The 20745-nt window shown below is 33.7% G+C and overlaps 1 protein-coding gene and 1 long non-coding RNA gene across 19 annotated transcripts in view; one reads left to right on the top strand and one right to left on the bottom strand.

Annotated features, from left to right (window-relative positions):
• The window catches only part of GPHN (gephyrin), a 637714-nt gene that overhangs the window by 133824 nt on the left and 483145 nt on the right, over positions 1–20745 (bottom strand). For 10 of the 17 annotated variants that reach the window (XM_059373413.1, XM_059373414.1, XM_059373419.1 and 7 more), the window contains one exon: positions 844–886. In XM_059373413.1, the coding sequence (XP_059229396.1) occupies positions 844–886 (43 nt within the window). Of the gene's footprint in view, positions 1–843; positions 887–2686; positions 2750–20745 lie in introns of all 17 variants that reach the window. The other 7 variants (XM_059373410.1, XM_059373412.1, XM_059373415.1 and 4 more) reach the window with 1 other exon arrangement.
• The window catches only part of LOC132000042 (uncharacterized), a 39257-nt gene continuing 18544 nt past the window's right edge, over positions 33–20745 (top strand). For both annotated transcript variants that reach the window (XR_009399162.1, XR_009399161.1), the window contains exons 1-2: positions 33–206; positions 9848–9973. This is a non-coding gene — a long non-coding RNA (uncharacterized LOC132000042). The remainder of the gene's footprint in view (positions 207–9847; positions 9974–20745) is intronic.

Raw genomic sequence — 20745 nt, 5'->3', positions numbered from 1 at the left:
TTAAAGATTTTATTTATTTATTTGTCAGAGAGAGAGCGAGCGAAAGCGAGCACAGGCAGACAGAGTGGAAGGCAGAGTCAGAGGGAGAAGCAGGCTCCCCGTGGAGCAAGGAGCCCGATGTGGGACTCGATCCCAGGACGCTGGGATCATGACCTGAGCCGAAGGCAGCTGCTTAACCAACTGAGCCACCCAGGCATCCCAAAAAGGTAGGATCTTTTAAGAATTCATTTACAAAATGATTATGACTCCTCTCGGGAGTCACTTTTTTTTAAGTTAGATTCTTATAGTAGATTTATATAATTATTTTCAATTAAGTCTATTTTCAAATAACTTTTGGCAGTGGGGCAATTAAAGAGGGTTCCCATTGTAGAATCATTGAGGGACTCATTACTACCCTAATGAGAAGTGCTATCAAAATTCTGTTGTCAGTTTCCAGGAACAACTGGAATGAGGGAAATATTCACTAATATATTGATACTAAAACCAAAGGAGGTGAAATCTCTAACATTTATATTCTTTTTTTTTTTAAAAGATTTTATTTATTTGACAGACAGAGATCATAAGTGGCCAGAGAGGCAGGCAGAGAGAGAGAGGGGAGGAAGAGGGCTCCCTACCGAGCAGAGAGCCCGATGTGGGGCTTGATCCCAGGACCCTGGGATCATGACCTGAGCTGAAGGCAGAGGCTTTAGCCCACTGAGCCACCCAGGTGCCCCAACATTTATATTCTTTATATAAACTGTCCCCAATTGCTCTTTGTTCTTTCACCAAAATATTTTAGCTCTTTTTCTTGTTGAACTATACATTCTTAATTCAGTAGTCCATCTGAAATGTTGACATACTTACTGGCTCTGAGAATGTTCTCCTTGCTGCTGCACCTGGATTGGACCTGCAGAGAGAGCATAAACTCAGTAATTTAGGGCTCATAACACAGAGAGCCAGATATGTATGCATACTTAATGGGCAAGCTCCTGAGGTTTAGGAGCAAAGGCTTAATATATCTCAGATATCATAACAACTTAGTAAAAATATATTACATTTGTTCCATATTTAAAAAAGTTTTTTTTCTTACTGTAAAGAAAGAGTAGACTTCTAGAAAAAAATTGGGGTACAACATTAAAAATGGGACAGAAGCAAAACCAAAGGCAATTTTTTACTGATGTGCATCGAAATTAGTGTATGGAAAAAGTAAGTTACCACATATTCAGCTATGAATACAGACCCTTAATCTTAAGGCATTATGATAGCTCTTCACTAGACTAATAATGCAGCTCAAATAATAAAGTTATAATAAAATACTCCATTGTAGTGATTTTTAATTATATATGCTGATAAGGGGAAAACAGAGAAATGCTCATATATGATATTTATGTGAGTCCAATAACCTTTGCTATTTACTGATTAAAATAATAACAAATTAAAATATAACCAACTAAAGTAATTGGTTATTAAAATAATTGGTTATAAATAAAATATGGGCTATGAAAGATGACTTTGTTGGAAAATAAAATTGAGTTCATTTATTTACCAGTTCTCAGGTGTTTATCCAGAGTTTATCAACCAGAAACCCTTAGGCTTTGTTTATAGTTTAGGTCAAAGCAGAACATTCTTCTAAATGTTATAAGTGTTGAATTCAAGAGCCATGTTGTATGGCACTAACATTTGTTAATATCAGAGGAAATTGTACTTAAACTGCACACCTCTTCTTCCCACTCCACAGCAGCTTGCCCCAAATGGATATATATACACAACAAATTAATTTCTATTGCTTAACACAAGCTACTATTGTAATGAAACAACTTATGAAAGGAATGTTGCAACTTAGGGTGGGTTATGGTTGTCCTTCCCTGAAAAGAACAATTGTTAACGTTTAAAGAAACAAAAACAATAAAAAAATCACAAACATACACGCAAGAAACACACACACACACACACACACACACACACACCAAAAAAAAAAAAAAAAAGGGAAAAATAATTCCAGATGTTAAAGTTATTCTCTTTTGGCCCAGATTATTTAGTTTTAAATATACTAGAATGAAGAAGCTAATCTGAAAGATAATATTATATTCTTTCACTCAGAAGTTTTATTGAAAAACAATTCTGGGCCAAATGGGAAAGGAAATTAATGACTATTTGAAACAAAAATACAGGGAGGAAGACACGAGAGTGAGAAAAAAAGAAGAAAGAGAAGTTTGGGGAAGTAAGTCTAGACAATAGAAAAGAAAGTTTGGGCTTATAGAAGGGGACACTATGAATATACAAAATGTTCTGCTATTTCTTATTGAAAATTCATACTAAGAGGGTAAGGATCACTAATGAACTTGCTGCAAAATAAACAAGCAAGTTTTCATACTATGGAATGAAAATAGGTCTAACTAGACCACTTCAGCCTTAAAGGAGAAAAGAAACAAACACTAATAGACAAATCAATAGACGAGCTTAATAAAGAGATAACTACATTTTAAAAAGTATAAGGAACACAAGAGAAAGCTAACAGAATAAGAAAAATCTGGGAGAGAGAAGGAAAAAAAAGGGGAAAATGCTGAAAGACAAAAACAGAGTTCAAAGAAGTCAAATGGAAGTCAAGAAAGTCTTCAACAAGATGTAGAAACAGAAGGAGCCCAAACCCATAGCGCAAAGCAATGTTTGCGAATGGAAAGCAGCTCCTTTGATCAGTAATAGTTACTCTTAAGTCGTAGCCTCTATTCCTCCAGAGTTCATCTTTAAGCCCTTCCAATCTAGAGTGGAGCTAGTGTGTGGATAGAAACAAGAGATTTATAATGAACAGAGCAGTTCAGATGAGTAGTTCAAATTGTCTCATCAAATGTTTCAACAGATTTATATAACATCTAAATGGAAATGGTGGTGAAAAACTAGCTAGCTTTACAAAAAAAAAAAAAAAAAAAAAGTCAAACCAAACCAAAACAACAATTTTAAAAACCCTGTCTTAGGTGGCTTAAAAATTAAAAAAAAAAAAAAAATTGGTCCATAGCATGAATTTAATAAACCCAAAATCTTGCTTTGTGGCACCTGAGTTTAAAATTATATATTTCATGGTTTTAGAAAATAAATTTGAATGATAAAAAACAATTCAGTTTCCTGAACAAATTGCCAACAGCAGTATAACCGATATTTTCTCATTTATATTACATTGGCTATTTATTCCAGATTTGAAGGAATCACTTAAATGATTTCATGAACTTCTTTACTTTAGTGACCTTGAGTATATATTAAAAACCGAGGAAAATAATTTTAAAATATAATATGCAATTTATAAATATAATATGCATTTAAAATATATATGCACAAGCAGCGCCCCTCTCTCATGTACCACGAAACTGGTCTTTATAATATTTACCTAACTTTACAAAATCCCGATATGAAGATTTTACCTAACTCACAATGTAATGGGATTTACTTGAAAGAATAAAGTCAAGAAACAATTACTGTTCTTGTTCTCACACACAGGGACTAGAAAGAAGGTAACAGAGGTCTGTCCCAAGTTTTACAGTTTACTGTTTTTTGTTTTTTTAATCTAACCCTCGCTTTTTAGTCAATGAAAAAAAAAAACAACAAAGGGAAGTCTGAAAAACAAAATGAAACTGAGATTTTGGCCTAATACCAAATTTGTCAGGGATTAAAATTGAAAGGTATGGTACTGGATTATCTATTAATTTATTTTATTGGATTATGTTATTTTACTATAGTTAACATCTAACTTTATGGTATTAACAATACCCCTTTCAGCTGGAATTAAACTAAAATCATGTGTAGAAACAGCATTATTATATTACAGTCAATGGAGGAAATGAAAAACACAAGAGACTTACTGAAAACATAGGTATTCATTTACTAATCAAGACTGCTTTCAGACATCAAATAATTCATTTAATTCATTTCAACATGTGTTTACATATGTAATATAATTTTTGCTGAAGATCACATTGTCCAGAAAGAAATCTTAAGCCATGAAACAGAAAACAAAAGAGGGGAAAGCATGTAATAAATGATAAGGAAAAAAGTGAAAATGCTTTAAACAAAGCTGAGAAAATTTTAACAAACAACCACAATCTTTAGATACAGTTAGAGAAGTGACTTACCTTATGCTTAGGTCATAACAAGAATAGCACAGTGTTTAAAGTCAGCTCTTCATTATGGGAGGTACAATTGAAAGCCATAGGTTATAATAACATGAATTGCTACACAGAAATGAAGACTTTTTCAGCCCAACATGAAAAGCTAACTCTTACGGGAGAACATTTCTACTGATGTTTAATGCAGCATGAACAACTGAGGGTGTAAACATCAAAACACATGAATCTCACACCAGTAAGAGAGACAGTCCAATCTCTCAGGAACACAGAGTATTTAATCTGTGACTATAATCTGTGACACATAAGGGAAGGCACATCACTCTAACACTGAAAGATGCATGCATAATGTATAACCATCCACTGACAACTCTCCCCACCCCCTCCCACTTGTACACACACAAACCCATTAAGATACAGGGAAAAAATGTAGTGCCAAGCTGTTATGAAGAAAGCAGGACACACGGAAGCACAGCAGTCATGTGATTTGAGAGGTGTTCTTCCCTTAAACCATCCCATCACCATGCTTATTTTAAAGAAGCCAGGAAAAGACCCCCTTCAATGCTGCAATAGCTACGAGCCCCCAGCTTGAAGCTAATGTGTGGAATTTTGATCACCGTTCCCTGCGATGTCAGGGGCTCTCCAGTGGAAGCCAGCTGTATAACACCAGTTAGTGGGGTACAATGTGTGAATAACAAACATCCTTTCCCTTCTGCCTTTTGCAGAAGTGAGGGAGGAGAGAAACAAATAAAATAAAGCCCATGTTAAGAATAGTTTCATAACAATATAAAGATGTATAAATATTAAAATGGAGATTACATTTAATTACAGGTTAACACAACTCAGGTTTCATAAAAACTGCCTCTATTTTGCTGCTCACCAGGATAATTTGTATTCTTTCTCCTTGCAAATATTAGGAATAAATCTATACAATATGGTTCATACTAAATAATTCTCAGGAGTTGGGTCAGATAGGGTCAAACTGGAAGAAAGGAAGTCATCTTTGATGGACATGAAGAAAGCCCTCTCCTATTTTTAGCCTGATGGTACTTGTCAGTGTCACATTAGAAATTAAGCTTCTATATATATGCTTACTAATTTGAGAAATTCTATGGCAATGGTTTGGAAAGGAAATTTAATCTTAATGCTACATTTAAAACAACAAAGAAGACTACCTATTTAGAAATTGTAACTAAGTTTCCTATATACTCTTCTCTACTCTCAATAAAACTTATTTTAACATGAGTTGTTCCAGGTCATTAGAAAAAAGTTTCAAATTTGCTTTCCTATTATTCATGATGGTATTTGACTTCATCTATTTTATCTTTTGGTTTATGCGTAGAATGCAGTTTAGCTAGATTTTTTAATTTTTTAGAGATTTTTATATTATGATTTTCTCTCCCTCATCCTATTCTTGGTAGGCCAGAATACCTTGACATTTCCCTTAGCATGTCTTTATTATTCTAGGCTCTAGGTGCTCCTTTAATCTCAGTTCCTCAAGGGGAAAATAAAGATTGTTAAAGGGCTCAAGGGAGAAAAGACGTGTATCAGAGATTTTAAGCTCTAAAGGTAGAAAGAAAGGTCAGTTGTGATCACGCTATCATCAGTGGAGGCACTGACAATTGTAAAATAACTGTAATCACACACTCTTGTTGTGACTTCATTACTTCATTGTAACTTCCACATTAGTTCAGAATGTAAGCAGATTCTTCTTTTTGACCCGAAGAAAGAAAGAAAATCCATGTATAGTTATCTGGTTTTCAAGACAGATTGACCAAAACTTTTTAGAAATGTCATAGCCATATGGCCATATGTACCAGTAGGAATGCAGGCCACATAATCTAAGGCATGTAGGAAAGTCTGAACTAGCTCCTATAGAACTTTCCTTTTACTCTTGAGGAAGCTGTTTTAGACCTTAGACAAGCTGTTTCACCTGGTATCCTTTGCTTATTTTCTGATTCAAATACTACTTGTCCTTTAAGATCCAGCTTACACCATACCAGTTGCAAAAACTATTCCCAAAGTTCCTCAATCAGAAATAATTTCTTCTTTCTCTGAACTTGAAATATCTTTATTGAAATACAATTTACCTACTACAAAAGTCACCCATCTTAAGAATATAGTTTGGTGACTTTTAATAAATTCACATGGTTGCACAACCGTCATCACAATTGAGTTCTAGGTTTACTTAAACTCTTAAAACCTCTTATCTGAACTTCTATTATAAGAGTTATCACAGTTACTAATGTTCCAACTGTTGATAAGGGTCTCAAAATATATTATAGGTTCTTGGAGGCCAAGGATCTGACTTTAATTCTCTTTACATTTCCTACTATGTTAAATATAGTTCTTTGTACAGAGTAAACATTTGCTAATTCTGAATGTTTATTTTATAGTAATCATGGCTTTTTTCATCTCAGATTAAAATTTATTTTTTATAGTATAAGTATGATCATAGCCACTCCTGTACTGTCTTAAAAATGATTTTTACTTATCTGGGTGGGCTAATATTAAGAAATGTAATATTAAAAGCATGTGGATTATAGCTAAGACATAACTGAGCTCCCCACAGAATGATCTTAAGAATCTGGAAAATACCTTCCTATTTATATTACTTAAGATTAATCGAATGGTGACATTTGGAATCCAATAAAGATTATTCTACAGTACAGATTTCAGGTCAGGTTAAGCAGATTCCTTATTTTCTAAGAGAACAAGATATTTTTTATCTCACATGATCATGTCACTAGGATGATACAGATGATAGAGATTTTTGATGTAGTGTGGCTCTTTTGACTTTAATTTTTCTACCCCATTAAACTTATTTAAGAGTAATTCGTCTCTGAAAGAACAAACTTCTTGGAATACCATTTACTCATCAAAATAAAACTCAAGAGGATAGAGAAAAAGGACCTCATTGGCATTTACTTAGATTACTTGCCTCTTTAGCCTACCCAGAAATAGAAGGAAAGAAAGGTTTGATTTAAACAACAGTAAGCCAACAACTCTACATCTCAGACTTTTAAATTCTATTTCTTTATCTCCTCAATTCTTATGTGAAAAATGAAGAATAGTTTAGAAAAGCTCTTTCCCATAGTTCCATTCATTCATCACCTTATCTGGATAAATTAGGGTACATGTATTTGGCTCATCTGAGCATAATAACAATTCATTTGTGTTTAATCAGATTTATGTTATCACAACACATATTAAACTGAGGAACTCAGAGTTTTGATTTATTTATGACATGAAAGGCAGCATGATAAAAAGAACGTCCTTTGGAGTCCAGTGGTATGGTTTCTGATATTGGTTTATCCTTTTCTTAGCTTTGTGACCTTAGATATAACATTTAACGTCTTGGAGTTTTAATTTCCTTATCCATAAAATGGGAAAAATTAAGTAGGATACTGTATGTGTAAGTGAAAACTATTAAAAAAGAGCAATACAAATCTAAGTCATTATTATTATCTTTATTTAGATTTTTAGTCACATTTACTTAGGTAGAATCTGAGGTACAATGAGAACAAAGAATTGGCTCCAGATCATGCCATGAGTCAGTGACAAATGACAGACTATAACTGCCAGTTTCTAGACTAAAACTTCAGGAAAAGGCTGAGTTAAAGTCTGAATTTATCTCTGTAAGGATTAATCTAACACTGTGTTGTATGATTTTAGTCAAGCTATCTCAATTCTATGGGACTTGATTCCCTCATTTGTAAAATGATACTGTTTCCATGGGCTTCAACTGGAGATGATGGAGCCCTTGAAAGAATTCGTGGATAAAAGTCAGGGGTCCATTCACTGGAATGGAGAAAAAATTAAAAATTTTATATTTGCCAATCTAAGTAATTTTTTATTAGTTTCTCTCATTATGAGCTTAGGTGACAAACCACATTAAAATGACAGAATCTATGTTTCAGATTATTATGGATATCTTAAAATACTCTTAATATTCACCAAGATTTCAAATTATAGTAGTCTAATGACTTGTTGCTAGATTTAGTTATTTAATGCATTTTAAGAGAGGCATTATTATCACACAATTTTTCATAGATACTTTGATAATGATTTGAAATTTAGTTTTCTTTGTAATCCCACATATTTTATTTTATATACTTAAAAATACTTTCCTGAAAAGAAGTCTGTAGGCTTTGCCAGATTCCCAAATGACTCCATAGGAGAAAAGAGTTTAAAAAACTCTGAAATAGACAATTTCCAAGCTTCCTTTTGTCTCTAGGATTTTGTTGCTCTAAGAAATCTTTCCTACCTCCATCTGCTGCCTTTTATCAAACCATATATAAAAGAAGATCTTTTTTTGAGAAAATTATATAAAATTGGTCATGAAATTAACAAATTGCCCATTTAATAGACCATCTAAGAAACAAAAAAGAAACGATTATCAAAAAGTTGTAAGATCTCAGACTTATAAAAAAAATTTCTGCTTCACTTGCTCTTTTCCCATTGGTTTAGATATTTAATTAAATGGAATAATCATTAAAATTTGTCACATTTAAAACTCTAACAAAAGTTGAACTTCCATACACATACACACACACACACACACACACACACACACACACACACATTAGTTATATCCATAACTAATGATTTTTTGAACTCTTAGACACGTGTTGATCACAGATAAGAGCAGCAATGCTATTATCTATGCATAACATAAGCCTTTTCAGGTGCACAAACAATATTTATAAGCAGTACAATTTTACAATCTTTTCCAGATAACTATTCGTGGTTTCCCCACTAATACATGAATTATTATTGCCTTAAATTCCACTGAGCTTTCTTAATTTCTAGGCAATTGTGAAAAATTCTTCTTTTCCAGTATTGACTTTCTAACAAAGCTGGAACTATAGCAGGTTACAGAGCTGATAAAGTGAATTATAATGAATACTGAAAATCAAAAGCCTATTTGTGCTGCTTTATAGGTAATTTGTTGAGCTCCTCAAAGAGAATGTTATGATATGTAGAACATAAAGAACAAAACTGGTTATCACCATGACTCAAAGGGATACAAATTTGAGTATCAATGGTGAGTATTCTTAATGTATTATCCATAAAGCTTTAATTCTAAATTGAGTCATTCATTTTTTTTTTGAAGATTTTATTTATTCATTTGACAGACAGAGATCACAAGAAGGCAGAGAGGCAGGCAGAGCGAGAGGGGAAACAGGCTCCCCGCTGAGCAGAGAGCCTGATGCGGGGCTCTATCCCAGGACCCTGGGATCATGACCTGAGCCGAAGGCAGAGGCTTTAAACCACTGAGCCACCCAGGTGCCCCTACATTGAGTCATTCTTAATGGTTTCTAGAAAATGTGTAAATCCCACGTTGGTCTTCCTTTGGTACCAACATTTAGTTGATGTTTGTTCTGAGAATTTTGATGATGATCATGATAAATATGAGAAATATATATTACCTAATTATATAAACATAACAAAGCTGAATAAATAGTTTTTGACTGGTAGGGATTTCAGATTATTCTTGACCCCATTTCCCAATCTTTAGATGAATATTTAGCTACTTTACAGAGTAATTTATCTTCAGTCTAGAGAAGAGAAAGCAGGGGTTATTACTGGGTTATTCAGTAAACTTGTAATGAAACAGCTCTCCTGACTTCCAAATACTTTTCTCTGTACACCAGTAAATGACCCTATCTTTCTAACTTACCAGTGGCAATCACTACATTCCTAATCTGTCCTTGAATTTTCATTGCCTTTTTGTTCTTGACTATTTCTTTTAGTAATAAGAACCAGGCATATGGAGTGAAGGAAAACTGGTACGAAAGGCAGTTTGGGGAACAGCACTCCAGAGCCAGACTGCCTGGATTTGAATCTTGGCTCTACCATTATTAGCTGTGTAACATCGGGTAAGTTATAATCTCTTTGAGGTATGTTTTCTTATGAATAAAATGAGAATAACGGAAATACCTATTTCATAGGGTTGTTATGAGGAACGTGAGATAATATGTGTGAAATGTTTGATTTAGAAGAGTATCTGGCCCAGAGTGAATGGTATATGAGCATTAGCTATTACTATGTTTGTTGTTACTCTTGTTTGGATGATACTCTGGATCTGTAACACAGAATGCTGACTTATTTCTTCTGTAATTTTGACAGCTCTAATAAGTAAGATCAGGTAACATTAGGTAAGCATTTGAATAGAAAGTTAAAAACCCTAAGTTTTATAAACTAGAGTCTAAAAGATGGTTAGAGTCAATAATATAAAACACTGAATTATTGAGCATTTGCAGTAAGTATCATTTCCTGATACTTCTGGAAGAAAGTCACATTGGATTTCATTAAACAAGATTTTAAGATACTGAGTTTTTAACTAGATTTAATATTCTTTTTGGTTTTCATTTAAGGGTAGCAGAATATGCTATAGGCAATACAAAGTCTTCCTTTCTTCTCTTCTGGGTTCTTTGGCTGGTCTAATAATTCAACTGGCATAGGACAGATTAACAAGAGAAAAAAAAATTTTTTTGTACATACAGGGGCCCCAGAGATATAAGGCTCAATGACCAAAGCATTCAGCTTTTATATCTTTTAGACAAAGAAATAAGAAATAAATCAAACAGAGAAAGTTAATTATCATATCGTTTTACTTATTTGTGGAACATAAGGAATAGCACAGAGGACATTAGGAGAAGGGAAAAATGAAAGGGGAGAAATCAGAATGGGAAATGAACCAGGAGAGACAACGGACTCTGGGAAAAAAAACTGAGGGTTTTAGAAGGGGGTGGGGTGGGGGGATAGATGAACCTGGTGATGGGTATTAAGGAGGGCACGGACTGCATGGAGCACTGGGTGTTATATGCAAACAGTGAATCATGGAACACTACATCAAAAACTAATGATGTTAGTATGGTAACTAACATAACACAATAAAAAAATAAATATAAATAAAACTACCTTATTCATTAAAAAAAAAAGAAACAATAAATCTGGGGGAAGAATTGGTAAGACAAAGGTGTGTTGGCTAGAGGGAGTAAATTAGTGAAGAAATAAGGTTTGTGAATGTAGTCTTCTTGGAGCTAAAATCTCTGTCTCTGGTAATATGAATGCCTTTTCCTCTTCTGGTACGGGGAGGGTAGCTTTCACATGGGACACTTATTTCCTGCTTTCTGGGGGAGTGTCCTTCTTGAATTGGCTGTTTTATTTCTCTTTTATTTTCTGGCTTCTTTCTTCCCTTTTCTTAAATGTTACATTAGTCATCATATAGTACATCATTAATTTTTGATGTAGTGTTCCATGATTCACTGTTTGTGTATAATACCCACTGCTCCATGCAATCTGTGCCCTCCTTAATAGCCAACACCAGGCTAATCCATCCTACCCACAGCCCTCCCCTCTCAAAATCTCAGTTTGTTTCTCTGAGTCCATAGTCTTTCATGGTTCATCTCCAGCTCTGATCACCCCTTCATTTTTCCCTTCCTTTTCCTAATGTCCTCCATGCTATTCCTTATTTTCCACAAATAAGTGAAACCATATGATAAATGACCTTCTCTGCTTGACTTATTTCACTTAGCATAAGCTCCTCCAGTGCCATCTATGTTGTTGCAAAAGTTAGGTATTCATTCTTTCTGATGGCTGAGTAATATTCCATTGTATATATGGACTACATCTATCTGTCTGTTGAAGGGCAACTCAGCTCTATAAAGAACTTCTCAAACTCAACACCCAAAAAACATATAATCAAGTAAAAAAAATGGGCAGAAGACATGAACAGACACTTCTCAAAAGACATACAAATGGCTAACAGACACATGAAGAAATGTTCATCATCATTAGCCATCAGTGAATTCAAATCAAAACCACATTGAGATACCGCCTTGCACCAGTTAGAATGGCAAAAATTGACAAGACAAGAAATAACAAATGTTGGAGAGGTTGTGGAGAAAGGGGAACCCTCTTACACTGTTGGTAGGAATGCAAATTGGTGCAGCCACTTTGGAAAACAGTGTGGAGTTTCCTCAAAAAATTAAAAATAGAGTTACCCTATGACCCAGCAATTGCACTACTGGGTATTTACCCTAAAGATACAGATGGAGTGAAAAGAAAGAACATCTGTACCCCAATGTTCATAGCAGTAATGTCCACAATAGCCAAATTGTGGAACTGTTTCTTAAGAACTTTAACTGAAAATAATCAGTATGTCATATTTTGGGGGTGGCACATAAAGGGAGTACAATACATCACCCCAAAATATGCCTTTTTAGCATAAAGCTTATTTGAGAAATAGCAGACATAGAAGTTCTGAAAACAGTAGAAGTTACCCTTTGGTAAAGAAAAATTGTATTTGTAAAAGAAATCTCCATTAAAAAAAATTATTGAGGAGGGCATATTTCATGTGATGAGTACTGTGTGTTATACTTAACTAATGAATCACTGACTACTGCATCAAGGACTAATTATGTACTATATAAGGGCTAACGGAACATAATAAAAAAAAAGTTGCTAATTGCTCAAGAAAAAAAGAAAGAAATCTCCACTTATAAGGGTGTCTCCCTCGCTGTACCTAGAAAAGGATGATCTAAATCACAAGAGAATGTTACCAGTGGAAAAGGCATGGATTAAATCTGTATTACAAACCTCATGGTTTTTCTGGTAACCTCCCCATAGCTGGCCTCTCTGCTTCCACTTTATTTTGTCTTTAGCTAAACATGGTATTTAAGCTGGTGGTTCAGGCTAATACATGAAGTATACATGTTAAGAAACTTCTTTTTATTAACTTTTTCTTCATTTTTCTCTTGTTAATCTATCTTTTGTTTGAGAAGTTCTCAGCCAGGAACTCAGAAAAGTAGATGGAAAATTGTTTTCCTTCCTTACACAGTTCTTCCCTATACATTCTTAAATGTCATGTCATATCAAATTTTTATTCATTAACAAAAAAACAACCACCCAAACTCCTGTTTCTACTGAGTATAATACACCATGTAAGAGTGTGGCTACATAGTTTTCCTTTCTAAATCAAGGGATGCTATACTGCAGTTTTTATTTTTCCAAATGCTTAGATAGCATTCATAAGGCACACGGAAAATGTATAAAGGCAAAGATATTTCTACATTACATTAGTAAAGTAGCAATGATTTAGAAAATGTTTAGGGCATTCCCTCAAGGACTGGAGATAAGAGTTAAATTGTCTAAAGCCTTATATTGCAACTCTATGTGGTACATAGTATGTTAGCCAAGCAAGCCTCTTATGGTCTAACCAAGTAAACAGTTTATAGATATAGTTTGATATTATTAGACTCTTCTTTACATTGCGTATGTCCTTTCCATTTTCTCTGAATTCTCAAGTTTTGCATGTCTGGGCTAAATCATATGGAAAAGCAGCAAATCCAATGCCATTAAAATTGAACTTTTAGCTTGTTAAGAAGAGATAACTGTGTTAAAATTTGTTTTTTTTTTTTTTTAAATTTTATACACATTTGTCAGGGAGAGAGAGGGCACGAGAGCACATAAACAGGGACACTGGCAGGCAGAGGGAGGAGCAGGCTGGGTAAGGACCTGATGAGGGACTTGAGCCCCGGACCCTGGGATCACAACCCCAGCAAAGGCAGATGGTTAACTGACTGAACCACCTAATCATCTCTAAAGTTAATTTTTTGATAAAAAAGGTAAATTCATGACCTTCGTACAAATACAAAATGAATATAGGTCAAACACGTAGGTAAACCTACGTGTTAATAAGAGGATCAGAAAAATGTTTCACTTGGTTCAAAAAGAATTAAAAAAAACTCCACACACAGGGACCATCAGGAATGTTGAAATGAACTTTCAGATTAATTGAACAAAAATCAGTTGCATCTCCAAATAGACACAATATGCATTTCTATGGATTGAGGTCATTTGCATTACTATTCACATACTACAATTTAGTGTTGTACAATAGCTCAGATAATGAAAAGGGAGATGACCCAGAAGGGTGATCTAGACAAGACAGCCAAAAATCATTTGTCTATTCCAAAGTTCTTTCATGATTTTACCTGAGAACTCTATGGCCTGGGAGTACCTATGAATAGAATTTGTCTGTTAATTGAATTCTGGTTTATTTTTGAGAGTTTGTCCCCTAGTGCACACCTTTGGTTTCTAAGATTGTATGAAACACCAACGATAGTCACTTTTAAATGGACTGCAGTTTGTATTTTGACTAGAATATTAAAGTAGTTTACCACATTAGAAATGGAATACATTTATATTAAATATTCATTATATCTTTTAAAAATTTGACTTAAAATATAATTTCTAAGGTTTAATACACAAAAATTTTTTGTAGTTTCTTTTACCCAAATCTAGTGAAAACTCAGTTTGAATATGAACTTTATTTTGTCATGATTCAGTCATGAAAAGTTCCTAAGGGAAAGAGAATAACTTATTAACATCAAAGAAATGCAATACAATGTAAAAATTATATAAGTATATTGACCATGTATTACTATGTAATTAAGCTAAAATACAGTATGCATATTTTCTGAGTGAAGCTCTCTTTTAGATTTTTTTTAAATAGAAAAAGCAAAATAATTATGTGTAAGATTAAAAGCCAGAAGAAGAGGGATATTCTTTCTTAGAACATTGTTAAATTTAGGTTTACCAGTACTCTGAGTTGCTTCAGCCCACTTTACCTTGTAAAATTTATATTTTCTCTATATACATTACTGGTTCTATTCTCTTATACTCGCATAAGCTCATATTTATATAACTCATTCGCAAGATGGTGAGGACAGGTAAGATAATTTTAGAAAGTATGCAAATTTTTATTTCAACGTAAGCTTGATAGCTGTAAGTCTAAGAACATATGCTAATTTGATATGCTAAAGCTAGAGACTTGTACATGCAATGAATCCTTCTTTAAGCAGACAAAAAAACAGCTACATGATCTTGGCTAAATTATTTTAGCTTTTTAAGCATTAGTTTCCACATGTACAAGAATCAGGGTAATGATAACATACATTAACTGAAAAAATACTTCTTGAGCCTATACCCAATGCCAGCCTTAGATCTTGGTACAGGGGTTAAAAACTAAATAAGATTGACAGGGAGCTTGCTACCATGAAGTTTACATTCTAACAGGAGTAGGCAGATAATAAGCACTTAAGCTAATATGTAAATAAGATAGTTTCAGCCAGCAATAAATGTTTATAAAGAAAATACAAGATGGTAATGAGATAAAAAGTGATTAGCAATAGGATATAATTATTTTAGACAGAGTGGACAAGGAAGACTTCTCTGAATAGGTATCATTTGAGTTAAGACCTGAGACATGTAGAGGAAGATAGATGAGAACTTTCCTGACTGAGGTAATAGCTAGTAGTATGTAAAGGCTCATGCTTTGTTGAGTTTCCATTTTATAGGACTGTTCTGAAAATTAAATAAACTAATGCAGGTAGAACACTTGGTCTATAGCTGACATTTAATGTCTGATGACAATAATAGAGGTGAGAATGATAATAATTAAGAAGAGAATGATAATGGCTATGATGATTACAATACCAACTATCAAAAGTCAAGTATTGCAACTACTTTCCTCAATCCTTAGTTTGGAAACTGTCTGCAACCTCTTTCAGACCAAAGAAGAATGTTGTAATTTGTCAGAAGAGCCAAAAATTGATAATAAAAAGAGACATAGTAGGTGTTCAGACTGAAGTTTCCAGCTAAGTAGGACAGAAAAAATGTGTTTTGAAAATAATGTATTTCATAAAAATCAGTGAAGGTACCTCTGATAAAAGAGAATACTTTTCTGTTTATTGAAGGTTTACTGTAAATTTCTGCATAAAAGTTCTTGTGATACCATATTGTTATTAATTTGTGATAGCTACTATACTTGTTAGTATCTTCCAGACAGTGAATCTACACTTGATTAGAAGTATTGAGGCATTTTCAAAGTTTATTTAAAAAAAATCTATCACACAGGGAAATTAGTGAAAGCTGAGTAATAAAGAATATCTATGCTGTTAATCATTAATACCCATGTCTAAATCACATTATGCTTCCTTTGGAACAGAACAATATTATTAATAATGCCAAGGGGCGTTTTGGTTCAGTGTTAGTGCTTTTGTTACTTTTGCATTCCTGTTTTGTTCCTTTTGATTTCCTATGTATTTCTAGTATAAATTATGGTATTATGGTTTGGTTGGGGTCAGTAAGAGCAGTTTTTGAGATATATTGCTTACTTCTGGCTAGTTTATTTTATGGCTGTCTCAACACAATAAACAGGAAAATAATCACATATATTTAGTGTGTGTGTGTGTATACAGAACACACATACACAAGTATACTTAGTATATAAGTAGCTTATAGAGGAGTTCAAACAAATATCTTCAAATTGTGCCACTTAACGCATGTAGACTATTTTGAGCTGAAGGCAGTCAAGATCCAGCAGGCTCAAGAGAAATGCCTGCTCCTTCCTTAACTACCTAGAAGAATTTAAATTGGGTGTCTTTCCCAGAATGAGAATTTTTTTACCACACATAAATTTTATATAAGTGACCTATCTGTACAAGAGGGCAAACACTAAGTATTATGAAACATCTGCTCTTTTTCTTATTTCCCTGTGAATTGCCCTCCTTTCTTTTGAAGCCCAAACTCCCTCCAATTTCTTACCTCAGAATGGCATAAATACCCTAATTTTACCTGTCTTTGAACCTCTCATGTATGTGAGATTCTCTTATGTACAAAATTAAAATTTTCTCCTGTTAATCTGTCTCATGTCAATTTAATTCTTAGACCAGCCAAAGGAACCGTTGAAAGCTAAAGGAAAATTTTCCCTCCTCAACAATATATATATATACATATAGTATCTGTATGTGTGTATTTTATCTCAACTAGCACATACCAAAAATCACTGAAATCATGCCACTAAACAGTGTTACTTTAAAAATAAATATAAGCAGGAACATATCAGATTGTTACAGAAACACAAGGGATCCTGAGAAATATAGCACTATTCAAATACAGAGCTAGTATATGTCGTATATAGGCAAAGAATATATTTCTATAATGTATTATTCTTAAATAATGAAAATTCTATGCAAAGGGAACTTGAACTCTGTCATAATTATTAAAAACATGGTCAAAGATCTAAAGAAACTACAATAAAACATGAAGATTCGTTAAATCTAGCCGGTCAGTGTATGGGTGTTTGTTATTCATTCTCTATTGTATATTTCATTAAAAAATGAAAACTGTAAAAAAAAAAAAAGATAAAAGGGAACTGATTAACCAAAGGACATTTACATGAAGCTGCCAATACCCATAAACGTTTTCACACAGATTTCTCAAATTTGGAATTTGGGATCATTTGGATAGTCTTCTGCCCTCTTGTTCAAGAATAAACATAACGCCAATGTCTACAAGCCATATATTTTTCATTGCTTTTTTCATTCACTAAGTGTATATTAATTGAGAATGCTGACAGTTTCATCATTAAACAATTTACTTCCTCTAACTTTCTGAGGGTTGCTTCAGGTAGCTTTGCTGTGCCCTGCATTGCTCGGTTGTTAAATGAGGAATACAATGAAGTCAAAAGCTGCAGAAACTAATTCACCAGAGATTTCCAACTCTTAAATTTCTTATACACTAGCTATTCTTAAAATTTTTTCCATATAGGGAATCCTTTGGTGATAATTATTCTTTCTACGTATGCTTTATTCTTTATTCTGTATTCTCTAAGGAAATTCTACTTTCTTCTCTCTTTTCTTCAAATTCACTTTCCTTATTATTTCTATCAAATTTTAACAATTAACATGGGGAAGTTCAAAAGTGATTTTTTTCTCTTTATCTATATTCTTCATGGAAAATGTGAAAAATAAGACAAAAGTTATTGAAAATGAAAGAAAAATAAAAACTGCTACTGAAAATGATAGACATTTGATTTAAAAAAGCTTTTAGTATAACACAGACTGACCATTATGTTTTTTGTTAAAATCAGTCTCATTCAATTTTTGATGAATTTATTTTGAACCATCAACACATCCTTCCTCTGGCCTTCCCCTGCATACATATCTGCAATAAGATATTTAGGATTAGTTTATAGTCTATAATGAGAGAACAGCTGTAAAGTTAACTGGCTTTACCAATCTATAACCCTGGATTCGTTAGTATTATCTTTTAACTCAAGGTGAAAAGGGCATGTATACTCTTTTTATAAATAGTCTTTTCACAGAGTCACTGTATAACTTAGAAATTTTATAGGTAGAAATATTATACTTAATTCATTTATCCTAGTTTCATCTAGATTATCTCTCTCATATTCCTGTGAGTTGGGTTGGCTTAGAATTTAGGCACAGTATATGGTTGGGTTACCATAGTCCAACACTAAAGCAGCTATGCTCATCCCATTTTGTTCCATTACAGCAAGCTGAGATACATATATTTATTCTAACAGCAATTATTAAGGATAATACTCTTTCCTCAATGACTGAGATGGGTTGGGTTATTATTCATTGAAAAGGAAAAGGAAAATAAGAAACAACTAGAGATAAAGAAGACAGGTAGTTTCTGTTAAAATACACACGCATACATTCACATACACATACACACAAGGAAAGGGAAAAGAAGCACAGAAAAAAGTGAAGTGTAGGAAATTGCAGTAAGAAAGTGGTTAAATGCAAATGAGGTATAAATAACAAAATGTGGACTCATAGATATTCTCTTGACATTTCTTTAACTTTCAAAACACATGGCAGACCTTAAAAACACCAGTATCATTCCTGATCTGAAATTGTCTTTTAAAGTCAATAGGCCATAGTCAAAATGCATAGTCTATAAAATTCTAAAAGGGGTGTGTGTGTATGTAAGAGAAAAGACAGAATCACATCATGACTAATCTTAAGAGAGCAGCAAAATTTCCCTTTGAGGATGGGATGTTTAAAAGGAAGCCAAAGTGTTTCCAAACATAACGTAAAGCAATGACAGCATGACTGTATCTACCAGGATAAATGACTTAGTAAAACAAAGTCCAAGAAAGTAATTCTAGCTGGGGAATGTTTCAGACCAAAGCCTTTGAAATAGAGTTCAATTATTTCTGAAAGTTAGTTAACTGCAAGTTAATGGTCAATTAATTGCAAGCGAAAGGGTAACAATATAGATGGATTGAAAGAGTGGTCCTTATATGCCCAAGAACACTTTAGAAATGCTACTGTCACTGACATATATTAAGGAGAATGGCTATAGTGACCCTTGCTTTATGGTGGCATGTGAGGTTGAATAAATGAGCCAAGATGATTTTGACTTATCCTTTATCTTTTGAACTGTGTTATATGGCTCTAAAACATATGACCTGGGGAGATTAGAGATAAATTTGCTATGTATAAAGAGAAATGGGCTAATGGAAGCCATTTAGATGCTTCTGAGCTTCCACTCATACAACACTTTTTGTTTGTTTAAACTTTATTAACCTACATATCAAAGGTTGGAGTAATTGATAGCTGTCTGGTCTGGTTCCATTACTATATTAATTTTCATTGGGAACATCCTGATATAAATTAAGCAAAACTTAATAATTGTTGCCCACAAAAATGACTTAGGAATATAAAAATTAAATGTTCAATTTCAGGACCATTTACTTGTTTCCACCTGTTTGAGATGAAACTGTGCTGTGAAGGTAAAAAAAGGAAAAAAACCTCCCATTTGGCAAAATAGCATCTAGTTTATCTTCCAGTAACTAAACATGTGTATATGAAACAAGATAATGCTTAATGCTACTAATGAAGGATGCTGATCACTTGACCATTAAACCAATGATCCTATTTAAAATATTGAAGGTGACTGATTATAAAGTTTGTTAAAAAAAGTTTAGAATTATCATGGATATGAAGAGGTTAAGTCATGTTTGATATATTTAAGGCTGGGTGATGAGGCTGTGAAATCTGAAGGCAAGACAATTAAAATCAGTCTTACTTGGACCCAAAGTACTCAGACACAGCCAAATATTTGAGATTGAATATTGACTCAGTATTCCCTAATAACAACCTCTTGCAGATTCCAATGGCATCTTTTTTTCCCCCTTCTTTCCTACTCTCCCACTCATGTGTATTCTTTGAAGGGATGCCTTTCTCCATAACTGAAAAGTACCTGCGACTAATTTAGCAGCATCTGACAGCAGAAGACCATTTTCTGCCTCAGTTCCCACTTTTATTCCGGAGGAACTCCCTTCTCTGTCAAGCACTGCACAGAAGTTCACCATTAATTACTGCAGCTTCAATACTGAATTCAAAGGGCTAGATGGCTATAAGAACTTTTCTTTTAGTGCAAATATACACAGCAGCCTTCTCAAAGAGCCATGCATTAGTTCAAGCCATGCTTCTTAACAAGAACACTTAGGCATGGTAGCCCAAACAGAATTAGATTTAATTGCTGTGTGCTGGGATAATAGCAAATTGCTAAAGAGAAAAAAATAATTAAAAAAGAAGCATTACGCTAGTTTTTATGATTCTAGGCAATATTTTTTTTTTAAAGATTTTATTTATTTATTTGACAGAGAGAAATCACAAGTAGATGGAGAGGCAGGCAGAGAGAGAGAGAGAGAGAGAGAGGGAAGCAGGCTCCCTGCTGAGCAGAGAGCCCGATGCGGGACTCGCTCCCAGGACCCTGAGATCATGACCTGAGCTGAAGGCAGCGGCTTAACCCACTGAGCCAC

This window comes from Mustela nigripes, chromosome 13 (genome assembly GCF_022355385.1).
Source record: "Mustela nigripes isolate SB6536 chromosome 13, MUSNIG.SB6536, whole genome shotgun sequence".
Taxonomy (NCBI): domain Eukaryota; kingdom Metazoa; phylum Chordata; class Mammalia; order Carnivora; family Mustelidae; genus Mustela; species Mustela nigripes.
Note: the sequence above shows the minus strand (reverse complement) of the source record. Positions and strands in the feature narration are given on the sequence as shown.